The sequence below is a fragment of the Rhinatrema bivittatum genome, chromosome 15 (assembly GCF_901001135.1).
Source record: "Rhinatrema bivittatum chromosome 15, aRhiBiv1.1, whole genome shotgun sequence".
In the NCBI taxonomy this organism is placed as follows: domain Eukaryota; kingdom Metazoa; phylum Chordata; class Amphibia; order Gymnophiona; family Rhinatrematidae; genus Rhinatrema; species Rhinatrema bivittatum.
Window position 1 is genome coordinate 74,756,144 of NC_042629.1, and position 21,675 is coordinate 74,777,818.

The 21,675-nt window shown below is 41.2% G+C and overlaps 1 protein-coding gene across 1 annotated transcript in view; it reads left to right on the forward strand.

Annotated features, from left to right (window-relative positions):
* SSU72 (SSU72 homolog, RNA polymerase II CTD phosphatase) overlaps positions 1-21,675 on the forward strand; it is an 81,818-nt gene extending 60,143 nt beyond the window's left edge. Inside the window, exons 3-5 of the mRNA XM_029579318.1 lie at positions 18,788-18,927; positions 20,295-20,413; positions 21,072-21,675. Coding sequence (XP_029435178.1) covers positions 18,788-18,927; positions 20,295-20,413; positions 21,072-21,173 — 361 coding nt within the window. The 3' untranslated portion in view covers positions 21,174-21,675. The remainder of the gene's footprint in view (positions 1-18,787; positions 18,928-20,294; positions 20,414-21,071) is intronic.

The following is a 21,675-nucleotide window of genomic DNA, read 5'->3' on the forward strand; positions in this document are numbered from 1 at the left end:
AGATTACTTACCTGATAATCTCGTTTTCCTTAGTGTATGCAGATGGACTCAGCATCCCGCCCGGCTGCCAATATTCATGGGACTTCACAGGCTCAAGGTAAGCCATGTTTTACTACATAGGGCATCCACCGTGCCGGGTGTCGACGCCTTCCGGTTGAGAATCCTGGCGGTCTCCAGCTACTATCAACCGGTCAGGGTGATCCTGTTTGTTTAATCGGTCGGTCAGCACTCATATAGCTATGACAGCTTTGCAAGGAAGATTACTGACTTGCTTCACTTCCTGTGGGGGTATATGTACCCGTGCTGACGTCAGATCTGTCTCCAACTGCTAGCACGAGCACACTATATCCACTTGTTTTGAGTCCATCTGCATACACTAAGGAAAACGAGATTATCAGGTAAGTAAAATCTACATTGTAGGCCTGTTTGCTCACTTGTTGCTTTGAAGTATGAAGTGTCATATCTTATTTCAGACTACAATATGTATTTATAAATATATGAAGCACTTAGAATAGCTCCCTTTGAAGAATCTTAATGCCTAGAGCATAAAAGTAAAGCACACCAACTAGAAATTGCTACAAAGATCTAATATGATACCAATACAAAAATGTACTTATTCTAGTTGCAGAAGACAAACACTAATTCTTCCCTTCCTGATACAAAGCAGTTTTCTCCAACTGATCACTAGTAATTTTATCTTAATCCAAGTGTCCTATTTACATCTACCTTTGATTTCTAATAGACCTACTATTGCTTTTAATTTTGGTCAGGGTTAATTTTGCACTTATTGTATGCAGTTTGTATACAATTAACCCAGAGCTTCTAAATAAGTAGTACTCTTATCAAGTTTGAGTGAGGGTTCTGGTAAGAGCTATTCTATAAAATCATTGAAATCTCTCAGGGGAAAGAACAGAAATAAGGATATTTTTCTGTACTTTTATATGCATTTTTATTTATTTTTACTTATTTAGATTTGTATATTCTTTTCACACTTTTTTTTCAGTGCTTCAAAGCAGATTACATTCAGGTACTGTAGATATTTCCCTGTCCCCAGAGGGTTACAATCTGTTTGTACCTGAGGCAGTGGAGGGTAAAGTGACTTATCCAAGGTCACAAGGAGCGACAGTAGGACTTGAACCCACTGCTCTAACCACTTTGCTACTCCTCCACTCCATTTAAACTATCTTGATTTGAGGCTAATGTAAAATATTTCTGAAAGACTTTTGTACTAAATCATTTGAATGTATTAAGATTGAGGGGACAGTGCCTTTAATAAAAAAAAAAAAAAAAAGGCTTTGAAATCATCTCCAGTGCTGGTTGTGTGTCTGCACTTGGAAGATTATTCACAAATAACAAGTAGTTGCAACAAAGCCAAACATTTCACATTGAGTCTGTTTTGTGTCGGCACAGCGGATTTCTCCAGAGCATTCTATGCATGCACAGGTTTCTGCACAGCGCTAGATTGCAGCTGCTTAGTTTTACATCTTCATCACTGGAGGATGTTCTCTGGACCATTTACAGCCAGTTATTGCTCCAGGCCTTTTCTGAAGCATACACTAAACTTCTACATAATCCCCCTCTTCCAGTTGAAGCCTAGTTAAGGATTTTGACATTTCCCTTTTTTATTGTTGCTGCTCAGTTATTGAAAGCACGGGATACTTTTTAAACTTCAACCACATTGTGAATCTGTTCTTTGACAAGATGACAATTAGCCTAGGTATGGATTGTCATCAGATAGCAGACAAGGACCCAGTTCTCAGAGCGAAGTAAAGACTTTACTGAGCATGCAAATATTGCCTTGTGAAGCCCCTTAGCCTTTCTTCAATCAAACTACTAAGTTCTAGGGGGAAAAAGTGTCAATGGAGAAGCCTAAGGCCAAGAAACCTACAGTAAGCAGATTTAAAGCTTACATATGTGGGTGCCTGTTCATCTGATTTTCTTGGGCCTGGACTATTACTGTGCCAACTGGTATAGCTGTGGTTGTATGTCTCCCAGGGTTTAGCAATAATGTGCCTAGAAGATGGAGGACCTAAAGAAGACCCCAGTGGGTAAGATGCACAAGGCCAAGAAGCTAAATGGGCTCCTGGCACAAGAAGCTGAAGCAGGTAGCTTCCCTCTCAATCCTGCAAATATGGGAAGATTTCCCTCCACTCTCCATGGTGCTGTCCTGTGGTTAGGGGTTGAGTGTGTTGCAGAAGCCAGAAGTGCTGGAGGAAGTGCCTAAGCAGGAGAAGGGACTCCCTCTGGATCATCCCTCTTGGAACCGATTGGTGCGGGGTTCTGCCAATGGGCCCCTCAATGCCAAGGCAAGACATAGCTACGTCGGCACAGGTGCTGTCCTTGGTCTTGATATGGAAGATCCCTATGACACCAAGCCATCTGTTTTATCCAAACTTGAGACTGATCAGGGCGCCATCCATATCTGGTTTCCAAGGCACAGTCAAATTTAACACAGCAGTGATATCTGAGCACATCCATCCAAAAGTCTTGTAGTGGATGTCAGTGTAGAAGGAGCTATCAGTGCAATCTATGGAGCTAGTTTCTGGTTGATAGTTGACACAACCATTGCAGTACACCTTGGAGCCAGCTGCTGCTAATGCAGGAGTGGCTGTGGCACCTGTTTCCACTTCAGCTTTGATGGCAACATTGAGAGGATGAGCCAGTCTGGGTTTCTGAAGTTTCTCCAACTCTGGCTCAGAGAGATCCCCAACCACTGGGAGCCAAGTTATTGGAGATAGTGAATTTCTTTGCTGCCTCAATCCCGAATGACCAAAGAGATGATAAATACTCTCCTGTCCAAGGTAGAAGAAATCTTTCCACAAAGCTGGGTGGCTCTAGTTCTATGCTGGTGTGTACTTAACAACAAGAGCTTCCAGCGGGAATAAGTCCCTTACCATGAAGTGGATTCTCCTCCAAAGAAGTCCTTCATGAATTGGTGAGGAAGTGGGCTCTGATCTGAGATTTCTTAGATGTTTGCTTTCTTGACCAATGGAGGGGTCTGCCTCAGTCACTACCTTAATCAGTGGAGTCAAGGATTAGTGTTCCCCATGGTCAGAAGAGGATTTCATGGGGATTCCATCTGATGCTCTGACTTGCCGCAGCATACCTCCTCTTGGGAAGGATCTCTGCTACTCCCTGTTCTTGGATAAGCTGTCAAAAACTGAGAGCAAACAATTTCATAAGCAGGGGTCTGTGTATTCCAATACCTGGATGATTGATTGAAAATGGATTGGGTCCTTCTCAATTGTGAGTTCTGGAGTCCCTGAAGATCCATAGGATGACGACTCCTCCAGCCTCTGGAGATTCCTAGTGAGTTTTGCCAAGTCAGATCTAGTTTAGTCTGAAATAATTGTTATAAGAACCTAGATACTCTACAGGAGAGAGCATTTCTCCCTTTTGAAAGGGCTGTATCGCTAATGAGATTAAGGGCCTTCCTTCAACAGGACTGAGAATCAGCCAGATCAGTCCTACTTGTCCTTGGTCACATAGTGGGATCTGGTGTGCATGTGGTACCTCCTGACTTGTTTGCACATTCAGGGTCTTCAGTGGGTGTTCCAGAACTCATCATTTCTGTTGGCAATTATCCCACCAGATCTTTGACCTCTGGGATGAGAGCATCCCTTCAATGATGGATGAATCTAAAGGTTTTTTTTTACTTGTTTTTACATTGCATTATTAGTTTTTATTTTTTTAACTTTTTCTACAGATATTTTTCACATCCATGCAGGTAATAGGTATGAAAGTAATTCTTTGCTTCCAGAAACAAATGTAAAAGTGCATTTTGAGTGTTTAAAAATCATCAAATTGAAATAATTGGCATTGCTTCAGCTATTATACAATAAGACCAAAATCTTCCCGAAATACTCATACTGCCTATTAGAATCCTTAAAATGCATCTGGTTTCAGTGCAAGCAATCTCAAAAAGCGCTGAATGCCATCCAGTGACCAAAGGTATCTGTTTCCAGAAATTTTAAAGGGGTATCTTGTAACAAGTCCCACGGTATCAAGAGACTGCTGCCTCCACCAAGGGGGGTGTGGGGAATGGAGGCGGGGTTGCATACAAGTGCAGTGTGGACCCAAGAATTGGGGTTCCCATTGGAGTCATCAACAAATCAACCACCTGGGCTGTAAGCCACTTGCTATGCTCAGAGTGCTTTTTCTAGCCTGGGGGGGAATCCTAATCCAGACAACTCAAGTAGCCATTTTTATTATAAACAAGCTTTTATGCTCTCTGCCAGAAGAGGCACCCAATCTACTGGGAATCCAGAATATCTTGGCGGACTCCTCAGCAGTTAGTAGAAGAACTCTCGTGATTGTATCAGTGTGTTGTGGACAAGTTGTTTTAATCATTGGGAAAGGACAGTGATCAAATTTACCTCATCAAGAGGCAAGTCAAAGCATTCTGCTCCATGTATCCAAGATTAGCTCCCGATGCCTTTCTGCTACAGTACCTACATAGTTTTTTATATAGCATGTTTTCTTCTATTTTCAGATGAGTAAGTTGTCTGTATTTATTGAAAGATGCTGGTGTGTAATATACATAGTAACATAGATAAAGACCTGAATAGTCCATCTAGTCTGCCCAGCAAGTTTTTTTATTAGGGTAGTGGCAACTGCAGGCTACAGCCAAGCAGAAATGTAAACTTGAGGTGTAATAAAAATGTTCATTTCTTTTCATTCTCTAACCAGCAGGGATAGTTTGTTTTTGTCCCATGCCCTTTTGAATTCCATTACTACTGTTATCACTTCTTCCAGGAGGGCATTCCATGCATCTACTATTTCAGTGCAGAACTATTTCCTGACATCAAGTTTTGCAGCATCCTTTTGATTGGAAAAGATTTGATTTTTGTGTATTTATTCCTTTCAGGTATTTGAAGGTCTGTATCATATCTCCCTTTTCTCTCTTTTTTATTTTTTTCCAGGGTGTATATATATTAAGATCCTTCAGCCTATCTCATGTGGCTTTTGGTACTGACCACACCAATTTGGTTGCCTTTTTCTGGACCACTTCCATTCTTTCTCCTTTTTGAGATGGTCTAAAGAACTGAACACAGTATTCCAGGTGAGGCTTCGCAAAGGATTTGTACAGTGGCATTATCACCTCCATTTTTTTTCCTGCTGGTTATGCTTCTTTCGATGCAGCCCAGCATCTCTCTACCCTTATCCCCACCGCCTTGTCACATTACTTTGCTACTTTCAGATTATTAGATACTATCATTCCGAGGTTTCTCTTAGTCTGTGCACACCAGTCCCTCCCCCCCCCATACACACACATATATATATATATACAGCTCCTTTGGATTGCTGTACCCCAAATGCATGACTGCACTTCCAGGCCTTGAATCCCAACTGCCAAATCTTCAACCACTTCTTGAATTTTCCTAAGTCACTTCTCATTCTCTACTCCTTCAGGTGTGTCCAGTCTGTTGCAGATTTTTCTGTTAGCAAAAAGCCGTTTATTTTATATATGTGTTGTTTTTGTTTTTTTATATTACTTCGTAATCAACTTAGCGTGTTTTTATTTTCTGCCTATAGCGATCAATGTTATAAATTTTACCTTCTAATCCTGCTGCAATATTGCTCACAGATATTGAACAGAATCAATCCTTGAACTCACTTATCACTCTTCTTCAGACTAGGTTCCATTTACCACTGCTTGCTGTCATGTCAGTCAGCCTATTTGCAATCCATTCCAACACTTTGGGACCACGTCCAGGCTTCTCGCTTTATTTGAGCCTTTTATACAGGATCATAGCAAAGGTCTTGCTGGAATGCAAGTAAACTACATCGAATGCTCTTCCTTGATCCAATTTTCTGGTCACCCACTTGAGAAAAAATCAATCTGATTCGACAGGACCTTCCTTTGGTAAAATCATGTTGACTCTCATCCTGTTGCCCATTGGATTGCAGATCATTCACTGAACTTTCCTTTAGCAGGCTCTCCATTAATTTTCCAACCACTGAGGTAAGACTAATGCTGTAGTTTTCAGCCTCCTCCCTGCAACACTTTTGTGACGCGGGACCACCAACGCCCTTCTCCAATTCTGTAGCACTACTCCTGTCTCCAAGGATCTATTGACTAGATCCTTAAGTGGATCCACCAGCATTTCTTGGAGCTCCCTAAATCTGCTTTGGAAGTGCCTGAAAAGTGGAATATAAATAAAATAAAAATTGGAACATCTGTCTACTGTACCCAGAGATTCCTTTAATTGCCAAGACTATCCAGAAGGCCCTTGGGGACAAGGAGAGGATAATTCTTACTACACGAGCCTGGCCACAGCAAGTATGGCTTCCCTATTTAATCCATCTATTGTCTCTGATTCCATTGGGTATATCGCACTCTTATTACACAGGAAGACTATAATATCTGCCATCTCAACCTTCCAGTCATGGTCCTCATGATGTAGATGCTGAAAACACAGTAGTCTCCTCCGTGCACCTTCCAAAGGAAATGGAGGATGTGCTCATTTCAACTAGTCAACCAGTTTTTAAGTGGAAGAGGTTCTCGACTTTGTGGGCTAACCATCTGGATCCTTTCTCCTGTGGCCTGAAGGAGTTGCTTTAGTATCTATTCTTCCTTTCATCCTCAGGCCTTAGAACCTATTCAATCATAATAAGTTCATCTCAATACCATTGTGGCATATCAGCAGGTGGATGGGATTCTTATTTCTCTACTCTTTGGTATCCATAGAAACATGACTGCAGGAAAAGACCAATAAACTATTGTCATTCCAGACATAAGGTCAGTAAACCACTTGGGATTTCAATGTAGTTTAAGCTCAACTCTTGTAACCTCCTTTTGAATCACTCATTGGACTTGAAGTTTCTTACCTGGAATGTTTCTCGTGGCCGTCACTTTAGCACATACCAGTGTTTTCATAGTAGAATGAACTCTCTCCAAGTTCCTTCCAAAAGTGGTGGCTGCGTTCCGCTTTAATCAAGCTACTGTGTGGGCTATGGTTTTTCCAAGACCACATGCACAAAGGAGAATGGGCTTTTTGTTTCTTGGACTGTAAGAATCCTGACTATCTAAAGAGGTCTCAAGCCTTAGCATGAAGCTTCTCAACTGTCCATGTCCTTTGATCTTGTTTGGCTAGTGGACTGAATAGTGCACTATTGTGCTGGCTGGCTCCCAGATTACTCTATTCTATCAAGGCTCAAGTGAGAGCCATACTGACTTCAGTGGATCAACCCAGGACTGCTTCTCTTGAAAATATTTACAAAGCTGGTACTTGGTGGTTTATATCACCTTCATGCCCCTTTTCTGTTTGGACAGCATGTCCTAAGGAGATGACAACGTTGGGCGAATAATTCTGCACAGCCTGCTCCTCCAGCAATCCATACTCCACTCAGTTGGGTCTAGATTGTCTTTATTTGCTCTGCAATGCAACCCTCAGCTTGGGGACTCTCATGTGCAATGGCTAATTCATGCCTGCTTGTTGATAGAGAAAGCAAATTTGCTTACCTGTAAATGGAATTCTCTGTAGCAGAATTGGCCTTTCTTAATACCCCCTGCTTCCTCCAGAGCTTAAGCTCTGGAGGAGACTGAAGGGCTCACGAGGCAGCATACATACATGCTGCCTTTATGCACTGCTCAGTAAAGACTTTCTCTGAGACCTGGTCTCTTTTGGTGCCATCAGATGATGTCACCCACATGTAATGGCTAATTCATCCTGTTGGCTATGGAGAACCCTGCTTGCAGGTAAGTAAACTTGGTTTCTATCTCAGCAGCCCTGCCAAAAAAAGTTCTTCTTGATTCATCTTTCTTATGAAAACTTCTTTTGATTTTGCACTGATTTTATTTGTCCCATCTGAAGAGCAAACAAGCTATTAGAAGTGGCTGAAATGCTTACAGATCTCTCATGGATCAATCATCTTAAGTGCTGCAATTATTGGATGCTGATCACATTTTTTGTGCCACACTTACTGTCTGGTAGATCAACTTTATTCTGGTTTCAAAAGATCAAGGAGAAGGTCATGAGCAGACTGGTGGCCAGATGTAATTGAAGCAATCCTCAGCTAATTTGACAACAGACCAAAGACAGGCCCAAGAACCAGGACAAATGACACGCACCCTACTCAAGTCACCACAAAGGTTTAGAAGAATAAACTTGAGTCAAAGCGGGTAAACACTGAACCTCAAGCAGAAATGTTGGCATATTTGGCACTCCTTTTTCAACACAGCTCCACATGGCTCTGCTAAACATGACTCTAACCTAGACCTGTCTCTCTAATGTGAGCCCTGTAAGTCGGCATTACAGTAACATAGATAATTGTCGGCATACATCAGCCTGGTCAGTGTTAAGCTCAAGGTGTCATGGCTGCAACGTTCATGTTACCATGGCATCTTTCCATATGAGACTAGCCCAATGGGTCTTCAAGTCTCAATGGACTTGGGCCATGCTGTGAGTGGAAATAATGCTCCTCTATTGATCCATGGTACAACTGTACAGTACCCAAATGTAATCTGCTTTGAAGTGTCTGAAAGACAGAATATAAATAAATATACAAACTACACCTGGAATATTGTGTGCAATTCTGATCACCACATCTCCAAGATATAGTAGATGAAGGCAGTTCTAAAATCTCTAAGGTGGTCTTCAGAAACTATCCTACAAAACTGGCTTGTGCTGAAAGACAGTGGTCATGTTCTGAATGGGGTCTGTCTGGGGTGGATCTATTTGATGGTCCCAAAGAGGAAGGTAAAAATCTTGTACTTCAGGAAGAGATCAGAAAGCAGGAGGTGCCTTCTTTCACTGAGGGACAGTGTCCTGTATCTTATTCTCTGGTATGCCTAGTAGCCAAAACCTTGCTAAAATTCAGACAAAACAGAGGAACTGTGATCCTCCATAGTACCATTTTGGCTGAGACAGGTTTGCACTACCAACCAGAGGGACTCGAGTTTGATGGCTGACTCTGGTCTGCTCTGTAGGTGGGCTGGGTATGCTGCAGAGGAAGGGGCTCTGTCATGCAATGGCAATACCTAATTGTTGGATTTATGGTCTGTGATTGCATGTTCTGGAGCTAGCCCTGGTGCACATGGACCCTAGCTGAGGACTATCACTCCAATGGCTGAGCTAAGTGAGGTGATGGGGGTAGAGGGCAGTTACAGGACAAATCCCTGGTCATTGCAAATGGAGGCTTACATTAGAAATGCTGCAGTGGGTCAGACCAAAAGTCCATCAAGCCCAGCATGCTATCTCCAATAATGGCCTATCCAGATCATGAGTACCCAGTAGGATCCCAAAGACTAGAACCAATCCTCCATGCTTATAACCTGGGATAAGACAAGTCTGATAGTTTATGGACTTTTTCATCCAGGAACTTGGTCTAAACCCTTTTAAGCTCTGCAACATTAACTGCTTTTACCGCATCCTGATAACAGATTCCACAGTTCAATTGCACTAAGTGAAAACATTTTCTAGGATTTGTTTTAAACTTGCTTCCTATTAACTTCATGGGAGCAACCCCTAGTCCTAGTACTTTTTGAAAGGATAGATAACTGTGCCTTGTTTGTTCATTCCATACCGCTCAAGATTTTGTAGAGCTCTATCCTGTCTCCTCTTCTCCAGCCTGAAGAACCCTAATCTGTTTAGTTGTTCCTCATAGGGGAGCCATTCCAGCCCCTTTATCATTTTGGTCGCTGCCTTCTAACTTTTCTAATTCCTAATAATAGCTAACATCCTATGAGCTTTAACTGCAGCAACACACTGGGCCAAGGATGTCAAAATATTGTCCGTAGTGATTCCGAGATCCTTAACCTGGATGGTGACACCTAATGTGGATTTAGCGTCTTACACTGATACTCTGAATTATTCCCTATGTGCATCATGTTGTACTTTGTTTGCATCAGATTTTTATCTGCCATTTAAATGCCCAATCCTGCAGTTTCACAAGCTCCTCTTGCAACTCCTCACAATTTTGCATTATTTTGTATCAGGGAACTTTATCGCCTCACTCGTCACTCCTTTCCAGGTAATTTTATCTATATCTCTCAAAGGCTTGTGTCTTAGTGTCATCTGTCTGTGGCCACCCAGTGGTGTATTGTGCAAAGACAGTATGCTCTATCTGGGCACCCTCATACATACACAGCTCTTCTTTTAATTCTTTAATACATTAAAAGATTATCTTTTTCACCTTTGGTTTTGAAAATGTACATCATTTGTGAGGCAGACAACCTGAGCAATACAGGGTACTTTTTGCTAATATGCTCTGTCTGCAAAGCCCCTCTCTCCAGTCTGCCATGCACTGGTACAGGCACGCTGTCTGCTTCGGATGCTGTGGGATGATGTCCACAGTGGCCCTCTCCTTTGGCCACCACAGGATGGGAACCACGGTGGCCATCCTGCAAGATTCTTTTGCTGGTGTCAGGCAGCCATAATTGCGTGAGCTGAGTCCTATACAACTGTTATGGATTACGAATTGGTTAAAAGACAGGAAGCAGAGTACTGGATAGTTCTCTTGGTGGAGGATGATAAATAATGCTCCAGGAATCTGTACTGAAACCAGTGCTTTTTAATCTTCTATAACGTTCACTATTTAGTACTGTCTAGAGTTGGGCAATGAGAGATGTTTAATACATGGTCAATGTAGTTTATAGAGGGATTCCTTAAGTTTCTATATGATTTCTGTTAATTAACAAAAAGCAATATTTGTTTCACTTTTGTTCGATTTTTAAAATTTATAGCTGTTATGGACCAGACAACCTGAGCAGTTTTTGCTAGTTTATTAATATATTGATAGGGCAGGCATTCAAATGTTTGTCCCTGTGACAATGATGTTACAATTGGCCTAAGATTATCTAGAGTTACCAAAGTGGCTGGATGAACTAGGATTAGTTTTTGTCTGATAAATGCATGCATCCTGGGAAGTCAATGCTTGACAGCATCTATTACCTCTAGAATTACCAGTTATCCACTTAACAAACTGATCAAAAAAATCATAACATTTTAATGAGCATTTGTAGCTTCACTATACCATCTGTATGTACTTAACACATGCATAATTTAATATTTTGAGACCAATATATGCTATTGGCAGGATCAACCAGATGCTGCATGAGGGCCAGGTACTCTGTTGCAGAGGTCAAGGAGCTCCCCAAATCTCTGACTGGAGCACCACAGGCTAGAGGTGGGGCCCACACTCTGCCCCATAGCAGATTAAAACAGGCAGCTAGAGCAAAATGGGAACCCCAGGTGGGAAGGGGGGTGATCCTGTGCTCACTACCTCTCAGGAGAGGCAAGGGAAGAGTTCACAGTCAAAGGAGCAGGAGGAAACTTCTAGGGCTGGGATAGTCATCAAATGGGATTATGGTGAACCAGTGATTATTGTCCTAACCTTAGTCCCAGTCTCTGATCCTCTTAGCCTAGATGGCAAGAGAAATGTAATAAGGACCCTTCAATTCACAAAGAAAGGAGTCTACTAGCAGTAGGTCATATGGCAGGGGTGGCCAGCTGGTCCTCAAGAGCCACAAACAGGCCTGATTTTCATTATGAATATGCATGATATTTGCACACAGTGGAGGCAGTGCATGTATGCAAATCTCATGGGTATTCTGCAAACCAGACTTGTTTGTGGCACTCCAGGTCTCTTGTCCCACACAAAACAGTACAAATACTTATCTGTCTTATCTCAGAAGCAACTCATGGCTAACTTCAATGCAGGTGGTGCTTATCATGACTTTGTAAAATGAAATCCACTTTCTCTACAGCTTTTGTCAAATGCATGCATTCTCCCACAAGGTTATGCGATATCAATATGATTCAGGGGCCAGCTAATGACATCCTCCACTGAGCCTCTAGAACCTGATCTGGAATATCATTTATGGTGGTTATTTCACCCCGCAGTCTGTGAGCTCTGGATCTTAGTGACTTACCCACTTTACAGTAAAGTCCATCAAAATGGGGTGATTCCTACCCCTCCCAAATTGTGCCTAAGATAGTGGCTGTCTTCTGACTTTGTCATGCTTCCAGCTTTCTTCCCTAGGTCTTATGGATATAAGGGAAAGGCTGTACTTCACCCTTTGGTATCCACCCCCTCTGTTTCTCTTGTTACCAGCAGGATGAGCTTTTGCCACAGTAAGACCTTCTCTGACTGGTAGCGGTTTGCCTCTCTGTTCTGGCCTGTCAAGTCTGACCTTGGAAGTGCATGTCAGGGCCCGTGCTATTAGAGTTGAATACCAATCTAAGGTCTGCCTCGTTAGTTGTGATGTGGGAGTTCAGTCCACACGTTTACCGGTCGTTTTCGTGTCCCCCACCCCATTGGATTGCTAAATTTGGACTGTCCATCCAAATTTTTATAGTTTCTGATGATCCTTGTTTTGTATGTGGTTTTTTTGGGAGGGGAGGGGCAAAACACAAAATTGGAGGGTTTTACAAAAACATTTTTCACATTTTGCCTATTGGCAGCTGTTAGTCTGCTGTAGCAGAAACATAGAGGCTGATAGCACTTTTATTGAGGCATGAGCATTGAAAGACCAGAGTCCTCTTTATCAGATGCATCTGGACGCTTGTCCTCAAAAGCTCATGCCTACAAAATCCGATTGTCTATAAGATGCCACCAGCCTCTCTCTCTCCTTTTTACAGATTAAACAGTTCCACTCTCATTTAAACTCTTGCAGTTTAGCTTTGTCACCATAGTTTAGTCTAGGGCTAGGCAACTTTGCTCCTTGAGTGCCACAAACAGGTCTGGTTTTCAGGGATATATACAGCACATTCAGAAAATATTCTGACTTTTTCCACATTGTTACGTTACAGCCTTCTTCTAAAATGGACAATATGCATCTTTTACTCCTCTATCTACACACAATGTCCCATAACAAACCGAAATCAGGTTTATAGAAATTTGTGTAATTAAAAAGCAAACTGAAATCACATTTACCTAAGTATTCAGACCCTTTACTCAGTACTTGTGAGGTACCTTTTGCAGCGATTACAGCCTCAAGTCGTCTTGGCATACCTGGATTGGGGATTTTCTCCCATTCTCTTTAGATCCTCTCAAGCTCTGTCAGTTTGGATGGGGAGTGTTGGATGCACAGCTATTTTCAGGCTCCAGAGATGTTAGATGGGGTTCAAGGGGCTGGGCCACTCAAGAGCATTCACAGACTTGTCCCAAAGCCACTCCAGTGTTGTCTTGGTGGTGTGCTTAGGGCTGTTGTCCTTTTGGAAGGTGAATTGTTGCCCTAGTCTGAGGTCCAGAGTACTCTGGATCAGATTTTCCTCAAGCATCTCTCTGTACTTTGCTCTGTTCATCTTTCCCTCAATCCTGATAAAGCTCCCATTTCCTGGGCAGCTGAAAAACATCTCCAGAACATGATGCAACCACCATGCTTCACTGTAAGGATGGTATTTGTTAGGTAATGAGTGGTGCCTGGTTTCCTCCAGCCATGATGCTTGGCATTCAGGTCAAATAGTTCAAATATTTGTTTAATCAGACCAGAGATCTTGGGGGTTTTTTTCTCATGCTCTGAGAGTCCTTTAAGTGCCTTTTGGCAAACTCCAAAAAGGCTGTCATGTGACTTTTACTGAAGAGTGGCTTCTGCCCGGCCACTGTACCATAAAGGTTTGATTACTGCAGACATAGTTATCTTCACTGACCAAGGCCCTTCTCCCCGAATTGCTCAGTTTGGGCAGGCGGCCAGCTCGAGGAAGACTTCTGGTGGTTCTGAAGGTCTTCCATTTAAGAATGATGGAGGTCACTGTGTTCTTCGGGCTTCAATGCTGCAGTAACTTTTTTTTCCTACCCTTCCCCCTGTTCTGTGCTTTGATATAATCCTGTCCCAGAGGTCTACAGACAATTCCTTCGACTTCATGGCTTTGATTTTGTTCTGACAAGTATTGTCAACTGTGGGACCTTATATAGATAGGTGTCTGCCTTTCCAAATCATGTCCAATCAATTGAATTTACCACAGGTAGACTCCAAGTTGGAGAAACATCTCAAGGATGATCAATGGAAACTGGATGCACCAGAGCTCAACTTTGAGTGTCATAGCAAAGGTTCAGATTACTTATGTAAATGATATTTTAAGGTGTGGGGTGTTTGTTTTTTTAACTTGCACAAATTTTTACAAACCTGAGTTCACTTTCATTATGGGCTGTTTGTATGAGGGAAAATGCATATTACCTATTTTAGAATAAGGCTATAACATAAAATGAGGAAAAGTGTCTGAATACTTTCCGAATGCACTATATAATGAATTTGCATGAAAGATTTGTAAGCGTTGCCTCTATTCTTTAGTGTGGATATCCTGAAAACCAGACCTGTTTGTAGCAGTTCAGGATATCTCTAATGAATATGCATGAGATTTACATGCACAATGCCTCTATGCAAATCAATATAATACATATTCATTAGGAGATCCTGAAAACCTGGCAGGCTTGCAGCCCTTGAGGACCAGCGTTTGAGAGCCCCCTCAACCTGCTCTATGCTGAAGAAAATTCATCCTAAACCCTAATTTGTCCCTAATCTTAAAGAACTGTAATTGCAGCCCTTTTGAATTTGACAGTAATTCTTCCTGTCAGCACTCGTCAGTGCAAGAATTTAATGTCTGCAGTAACCAGGTTCCTGCTCTCCTATGGTAACGATTGCACTTTAATTTTACAGTAAGTCTTGTGAAAAGAGATGTAGCCCTTGATGCTCTGCAAGTTCAGCACTTAACTTGTTCAAAATTGCGTCTACTAAATTTGACTTGCATTCAAAACCCAGATTAGAACTAAAGCCTTGTGGATAAAGGGGATTGTGCTTCCTATAACTTTTCTGGTTGTCCTCCCCTCCGTGGCTTCTTTATTCACACCCTTCTTTCACAGTCATTTGCAGCCTACAATGACTTTTGTTTTGTTCCTTCTTCCTACCAAGCGTAGGGTACTCCTAAGTTTACCACTAGGTGACAAAATAGCATTATTGGGCTCTTCCTGTTCCTGGAGCTCTGCTATATTTACATTCCCAGCCAGACTTGGGAAACCGAGTTTGATGCTTTCTCTGAGTGCCATAAATTCAATTTGTAACCTCTCGGCCTTATGTTTGGGGGAGGAGGAGTTAAATTGTGAAAAGATTTAAAGTTATACAGAAATTTCTTCAAGAAACCTTTTTCAGGATCCAAAAGCTTACAGATGCTAACATGGGACATGGCCCTTTTCTACCGGACCGCTGTAATGATGCAACTGACTTATGAGAAGAGACAGCTGGACATTTTTTGCTTCACTCGTCAGTATGCGGCCTCTATTCCCGATGGCTGACTCCAAAGTAGAAGCTATGACAAGTAAGGTGATCATGAATACCCCTTACACTATTCCTAGAACCCTGTAACACGTTCTATAAAATGGAATAGAAAAGATGAAAATCATTTGACTGGCAAGTACAATTGAATTAAACGGTATGTTGCCTTGCTACCATGTTACAAAATCTGGAACGTTTATTTTGCAGAGAATAAACATACCAAAGGAGACATGGTTTGGGGTTTTTGTATTGCAGATTAACAAAGCCATGGCTAGTACAAGATTGAAAACTATTAACTGAAATGGATTTGTTGGGAGATGATCATCACTTACTGCTTAAAGAACAGCTCAAACTAGAAGTAACAGAATGAAAGGAAAAAGCTGATTTAATTATAGTGCATACAAAATTATCACTGTTCAAAATTTTACTATGGATAGTCTCCAGGACTGTGATACTTTGAAAACCACATGTGGCAGACAAATGTTAAAAAATGCATTATCAAAACAGACCCAATTTTAAAAATCAACCAAAACTAAAATTGCATTTGAATGTAGCTTGCTGCCAGTCACTGAATAATAGCAAAGCCCTACAGCACCACTGCACCTTGTGTTAGCTGAAGTAGACCTGGTTTAGAGGTCTCCCACTCCAACCATCAAGGACTGCAAACAGGTGTGGTTTTCTGGATATAGAAATGATGGCAGAAAAGGACCATCCAGTCTGCCCAGCAAGCTTCCCAGGATGGTATCGGCCGTGCATGCAGGTTACGCCCATGTATCAATCAGTACTGCTTGACCTGCTTTACTTGTGGACATTCATAAGGATTTGAAAGCAGTGGGTCTTTTTCCTGGTCCCTGAACTGCTTGTGGTGCTTGAGGACCTGAAAGTTTGGGGTTTTTTTTTAAGTGACTTTAGTAGCATCACTAGGCCACATGGTTTAATTAGGGAACAAGCTATTGAAGAGTGATTCTGTTGAGAATTTGCTGCTAGAATGGGTTATTGAATATTTTGAAGGTCTAGCTGCTCATTGCAGATGGTTGAGGCTTAAATTTTAGTACATTTTAAAACCATTTTGAAGCTGGTGCGCTAATTTTTTCAGCAAATTGGAGTAGTACTAAGTGATCAAATGGGGAAAGCAATAATTGATTTGGTCTAACATTTTTTTTAAAGCAAAATAATTTTGAAGAGAGAAACATTTTATTAAAAAAAATCTAGATTTGAAAGAACTGTTCTCAACCGAATTAGCAGTAGAGGTATCCCAGAATGAGGAAACAAACATGAAAAATGCAGTCACGCTTTTCTCTCCAGGTGCATTTTTTTTTAATGGTGGTCGTCTTTTGTGGCTTCTCTAGCATGGCCTGCTCATGAAACATTTTTCAAGCACACCATACAAGTTAATGCCTTTAAGAAGGCATGTCTTGTTTATCTTGTGCAGCAGGTCGGACATGTTTTGATCCTGGTTCTGTTTGCCCAGACTTAAAATCTTGCTTGCAGGACTGACTTATAAAGCACCTATAAATTTTTCTTTTGGTAGTGGTTTATATTTCTTTTTAAAATGCTGTGATGAAAATCTTCCCCAAATGCTCCATGCACACAGAAAAAAGCTATACTGGGGAATGGCACATCAGCTGAGCAATTTGACTGCCTTTATACATATGGTGCTTTTGTACTCTGTGTACTGCTAGTCACCAATGGATGCATTTTCAGTCCATGTGTAGCACACAAAGCTTCCCCTAAACTTTATCAGAACAAATTGTACAGAAGTGAGCAGTACTGGTATGCAAATGTCTACACTGTAGAGCAGTGATCACTTCCATCTCAGCTGAAAGCAGTTTAAAACCTGAATGTATAGATATATTCCAGAGAGGAGCAAAGTCCTGCGCACAACTTACTTTGCTGTGCCACTGCTGCTTAAAAGTATAGTTTTCTGTGGAAGACCAAAGTTAGATGCCAGCTACCAGCTCTACCTTTAATAAAATATGAAGGAAGCATATCCTATAGGTCAGGAAAGCACAGAACTTTCTGCTTATCTTCAATGATGTTTGGCTGTGCAGTTTCCAGATTAATTGGTCTATGGTGCTGTAAGCCAACAAGCTAGGTTTTTTCCCCTATTTTACAATCCTCTAGCATAATAGCCCTATGCCAGGTGCCACAAACCAGAACTCAGCTAATATGAACCCTATGTCCAACCACCAAGTGTAGCCATTGCACCATGACATCAGTGTCCCACATGAAGAACACAGTTGTGGACTTCCCATAGCCAGTAATGACCTGTGTGGGTTTTACCACAGTGAAACATGGATATAGTTTAGTTTATCATGGACCTCTCCCACGATACAGCTCTTTCAAATTTGGCTACCTCATGAAACTCACCAATTCCAGAGGCCTAATCTAAATTATGTATTCTAAACAGTTAATTCTGCTAAGCTCCCCCATAAAGTATAGAGTGATAAGGTGGCATAGTTATTTCTGTGAAAAGATTATGCTAGAACATTAAAAAAAATAATCATGTCCGTGCGTATTAGTGGCACAAGATCAAGGGCTGCATGGGACTCATAAAAGGGAAGATTATTACTGTTGCCCAAAAGCTAGTGCAACCCTATCTTGTGGCACTTGCTGTAGCTTTCCTGACATATTCCTGAATCCACAGAAATGTAGCTGCAGTCATAGGATGAGTTACCTTAATTTTCCTAAGCAGAGCTGAGTTCTGAGAGATGGATTTCCTCCATTGTACAATCATTGAGTGATTTCTCTGGATCCCCATTCCCTTCAAATGCTTGCACCCATCCATGGAAGAGCACAAGCCAAATAGTTTGCCCAGTCTGGCATCCTGGACAACTTGGGAAACTAAACTAGCTTGCAGCTAACATTACAAGTTCTCCGTGTGGTCTTTGACATGAATGTACTTAATCCTTTATTTCCTAAGTACTAGAAGTAGTGGGTTTGCCATGTTAATACATAATGAGCAAAAAAAAATCTGAACCAGAAATTGGATCCTTTTTTTTAATTATCTGAATTTCTTAACTAGCTTTTGAGACCTATGCTCCCTTCATTGAGTACAAACAAAATGAGCAGTTAGCCTAGGGGTAAGAGCAACTGGTTACAAACCAGGGTTAAAATCCCTCTGCCACTCCTTATGACCTTGGACAAGTCACTTCAGATAAAAACTTAGTGAGCCCTATAGTACCTGATTGAACTAGAAAGAATATAAATAAATGAGCAGGTACCTATACACAAGTTATAGATTGTTAAAGCAGTGGTCTCCTTATCGCTCTGCAATCACAGCGTCCCTCTCCCTGCCCTACCACCACTGTAATGTACAGGCACCCACATCCTTTGCCTTGACCTGCAGTGTAACTCTAGAAAGGCAGTCTAGAAATGCATTGGGAGTTTGGTTATTGCTTCATCAGCACTAGATGGAAATTAATATAATTTTCACCCAGTTTGTGCAGGGTGCTCCCTTTTTTTCATTTGGTGATCACTATAGAAATCAGTAGTCTAAAGACATTGCTGAGATCTGGACATGTGTTAAAGAAAACCCTAGTGGCAAAGTTCCTTAACTCCAGCAAACTCCAGATACACTCAGAACGGAATCTTACACATGTTGGACAGAAATAAAAGAATCAAGCCTCGGCCAGAGAGATTCCAGAGCTGCAAAGATGTGTTTGATCTTGTTGTAACCTGTGAAGAAAGAGTCTATGATCAAGTACTAGAAGGTAAGAGTTGCTCTGCTCATATATTTATTTTAGTTTTTTTCTATACCGGCATTCGTGAGAGTGTCACATCATGCCGGTTTACAATAAACAGGGGGAGTGATAAAAGTTACAGTGAATGAAATAAATAACATGTGTTGAACCAAAAAAACAATTACAGTTACAATAAAACAGGGAGAAGTACAACTTGGAGCAGAGAAGTGATATGAAAAAATTAACATAATATATGAATCTAACTTTGACCAGGTACATTTACAAAGATTTGATGAGGTACATTAACAGGAGATTGTGGTAATTGCTAGGAATTGTCCATTTGAACTAATAGTAGGATTTACTATGTGAGGGTAGAGATAGGAAGTGTTGGTTTTCTGCATATGGGTAGTTATTGGAAGATGGTTGGAGGTGAGTTAAGGTTTAATCCGATATAGTATGGGATGGATTAATGGAACAGCCCCTCAATAGTGAATGTGCAGAGGGCACAGTAAATGGGAGCCATGAAGCAGGCCTGAAACTAACATCTTAGGAAGGGATTCCAGAAATATAATGAACAGTAAAATCATATATTAAATTGCTTTCAATATAGTTGATGATTCTGTACAGCTCTTCTGTATCTTTGGCTGGGGCTGATCCACATCAATCTATATTAAGTCTGGGTCCTGACCAGTTACTGAGTCCAGGAAAGCTTAAAGGTGGATGCTGAGAACAGAGGCACTAGAAAATGAAGGGGGGACAGCAACAGAAGCAGAATATAAATTGTTTTAAGCTTCCAAGGTACTAAGTTGTGCGAAAAGCAATGTTTTGATGATTGGACTGTTGAGGCTTGTGCCTTTTCATACCAAATGAAAGGTTCAACACTTAAAAAAAAAAAAAAAAATCAAATCACTGCATTTCAGGAGTGGATCACATTGCTGCCAGCCTCAGTATAAAAAAAAAAAAAGGTGGCATAGTTTAATCTCCAAAAGCAAAAATGCAAGTCACCTCTTGGTTTAGATTTGTGTGGTCTGGAAAGCTCATGTAGAATTTTTATGTTGACCTAATAAAGTATTGGAACCTGTTTAAAATAAAAATTAAAAAAAATCCAGTTTCCACCAAGTTCAGTAGGGCTGTGAAAAGTAAGCTCTGGGGAGTAGTGAACTGAAATGAAATGAAAACCTAGTGAAGTGAGTCTGAGAAGGAAAAGCATGAGTCCATGTGTGCTGGGGCACCCTTCTCTTCCTGCCTTTAACTCATTACAATGTACGTTGCATATTTTTCTATGCTACAAATCCTAGAATGCTTTGAGAGAGTACAGGCCAGGTAGTGGTGGTGGTGAGATCCGTCCTGTATCTCTTCCTTGTTATCTAATGTGTGCATTCTCTGTTCCCACTCAGATTTAAATTCCAGAGAACAGGAGACATGCCAACCAGTGCATGTGATTAATGTGGATATTCAGGATAATCATGAAGAGGCCACACTAGGAGCTTTCCTCATTTGTGAACTATGTCAATGTGTAAGTAGGACAAACATCTCCAACAGCTTGCATTCCACAAAGGGTAACCTTGAGCTCAAAGAGCCTGCTTACTAGATTTGGGAAGGGAGCTTATGTCTCTGGACTCTACTATAACCATTACTAGCTCCAAAATACTTGGACAAAAACAATTCTGCTGAAGAAAAAAAGCATTTCTTAAGGCCCCTTTCATGGGTAATCATGAACTGCTGACACGTACACAAAGAAAAGTGCATTTTACTTCCTGTGAGTTACTGGTTATGAATTATGTCTAATGTACTCATGGAAATATTTGTGTATTGAAACAAGAGTAGTTATTTACTGTAGATTATAGAAATACACCATGATGGCAGATATCTCCTGCTAGTCCCTTCCTTTTCCATGGAGGTCCTCTGTGTGCTTGTCCCATATTTTCTCCAATTCTGGTATTGTCCTTCTCTCCACCCTCTCCACAAGGAGGCTGCTCCATCCATTGTGCATCCTGTACCTCTGCCCAACCTTTCTAACATTGGAGCGCTTTGGATGAGGATGGCGAGGGCATCAGGCCTGCTACTGTTCCTTGTGTCCTCCTGGTCCATACAGGCCCATTTGACTAGTGGGAGTGTGCTTTCTTTTAATCCTTTTCAGTAGAAAAAAGAAATCCCTTTTTCTCTTCCTACAGATACAGCACACAGATGACATGGAAAACGACATAGACGAATTACTTCAAGAGTTTGAGGAAAAGAGCGGCAGGACTTTCCTTCACACAGTCTGCTTTTATTGAAACTCCTCTCCTCTCTGTCCGTAGGCCTTAAACAGAACCTGCCCAACAAGGAGCCATCTTCTATTTCTCAGCAGCAGCTGTTTTCCTTTGTTAATACTCTTCCCAATTCGATGTTTTGTTGCTCTCTCAATATCCTGCTAGTGGGGCGATATAACTTTAGTGTAAATATGGAAATGAAAGAATTATATTCAGGCCATGTGTTCAGACAAAATCAAGGTGTTTTTTTTTTTTGGTTTTTTTCCCAGTGCTCCTTCCACAAGTGAGAGTTGAATTAGACATTTTTATAGAGGTTTAAAAAAAGAAATACCCCCCCAAAAACTTGTTTTTCCAGCTTTGGAATTTTTTTTATTTTGATATGTTGGACTAATTTTTGTTTTAATGTGACTGACTTTGAAAGACTGGAATGTGGTTGGCAAGACTCAGAATATGAATGACAATGAACTCTATCTGTATATTAGGTATTTGGAAAGGTCCAATAAAAAAAAGAAAATCTGGGTTTTTA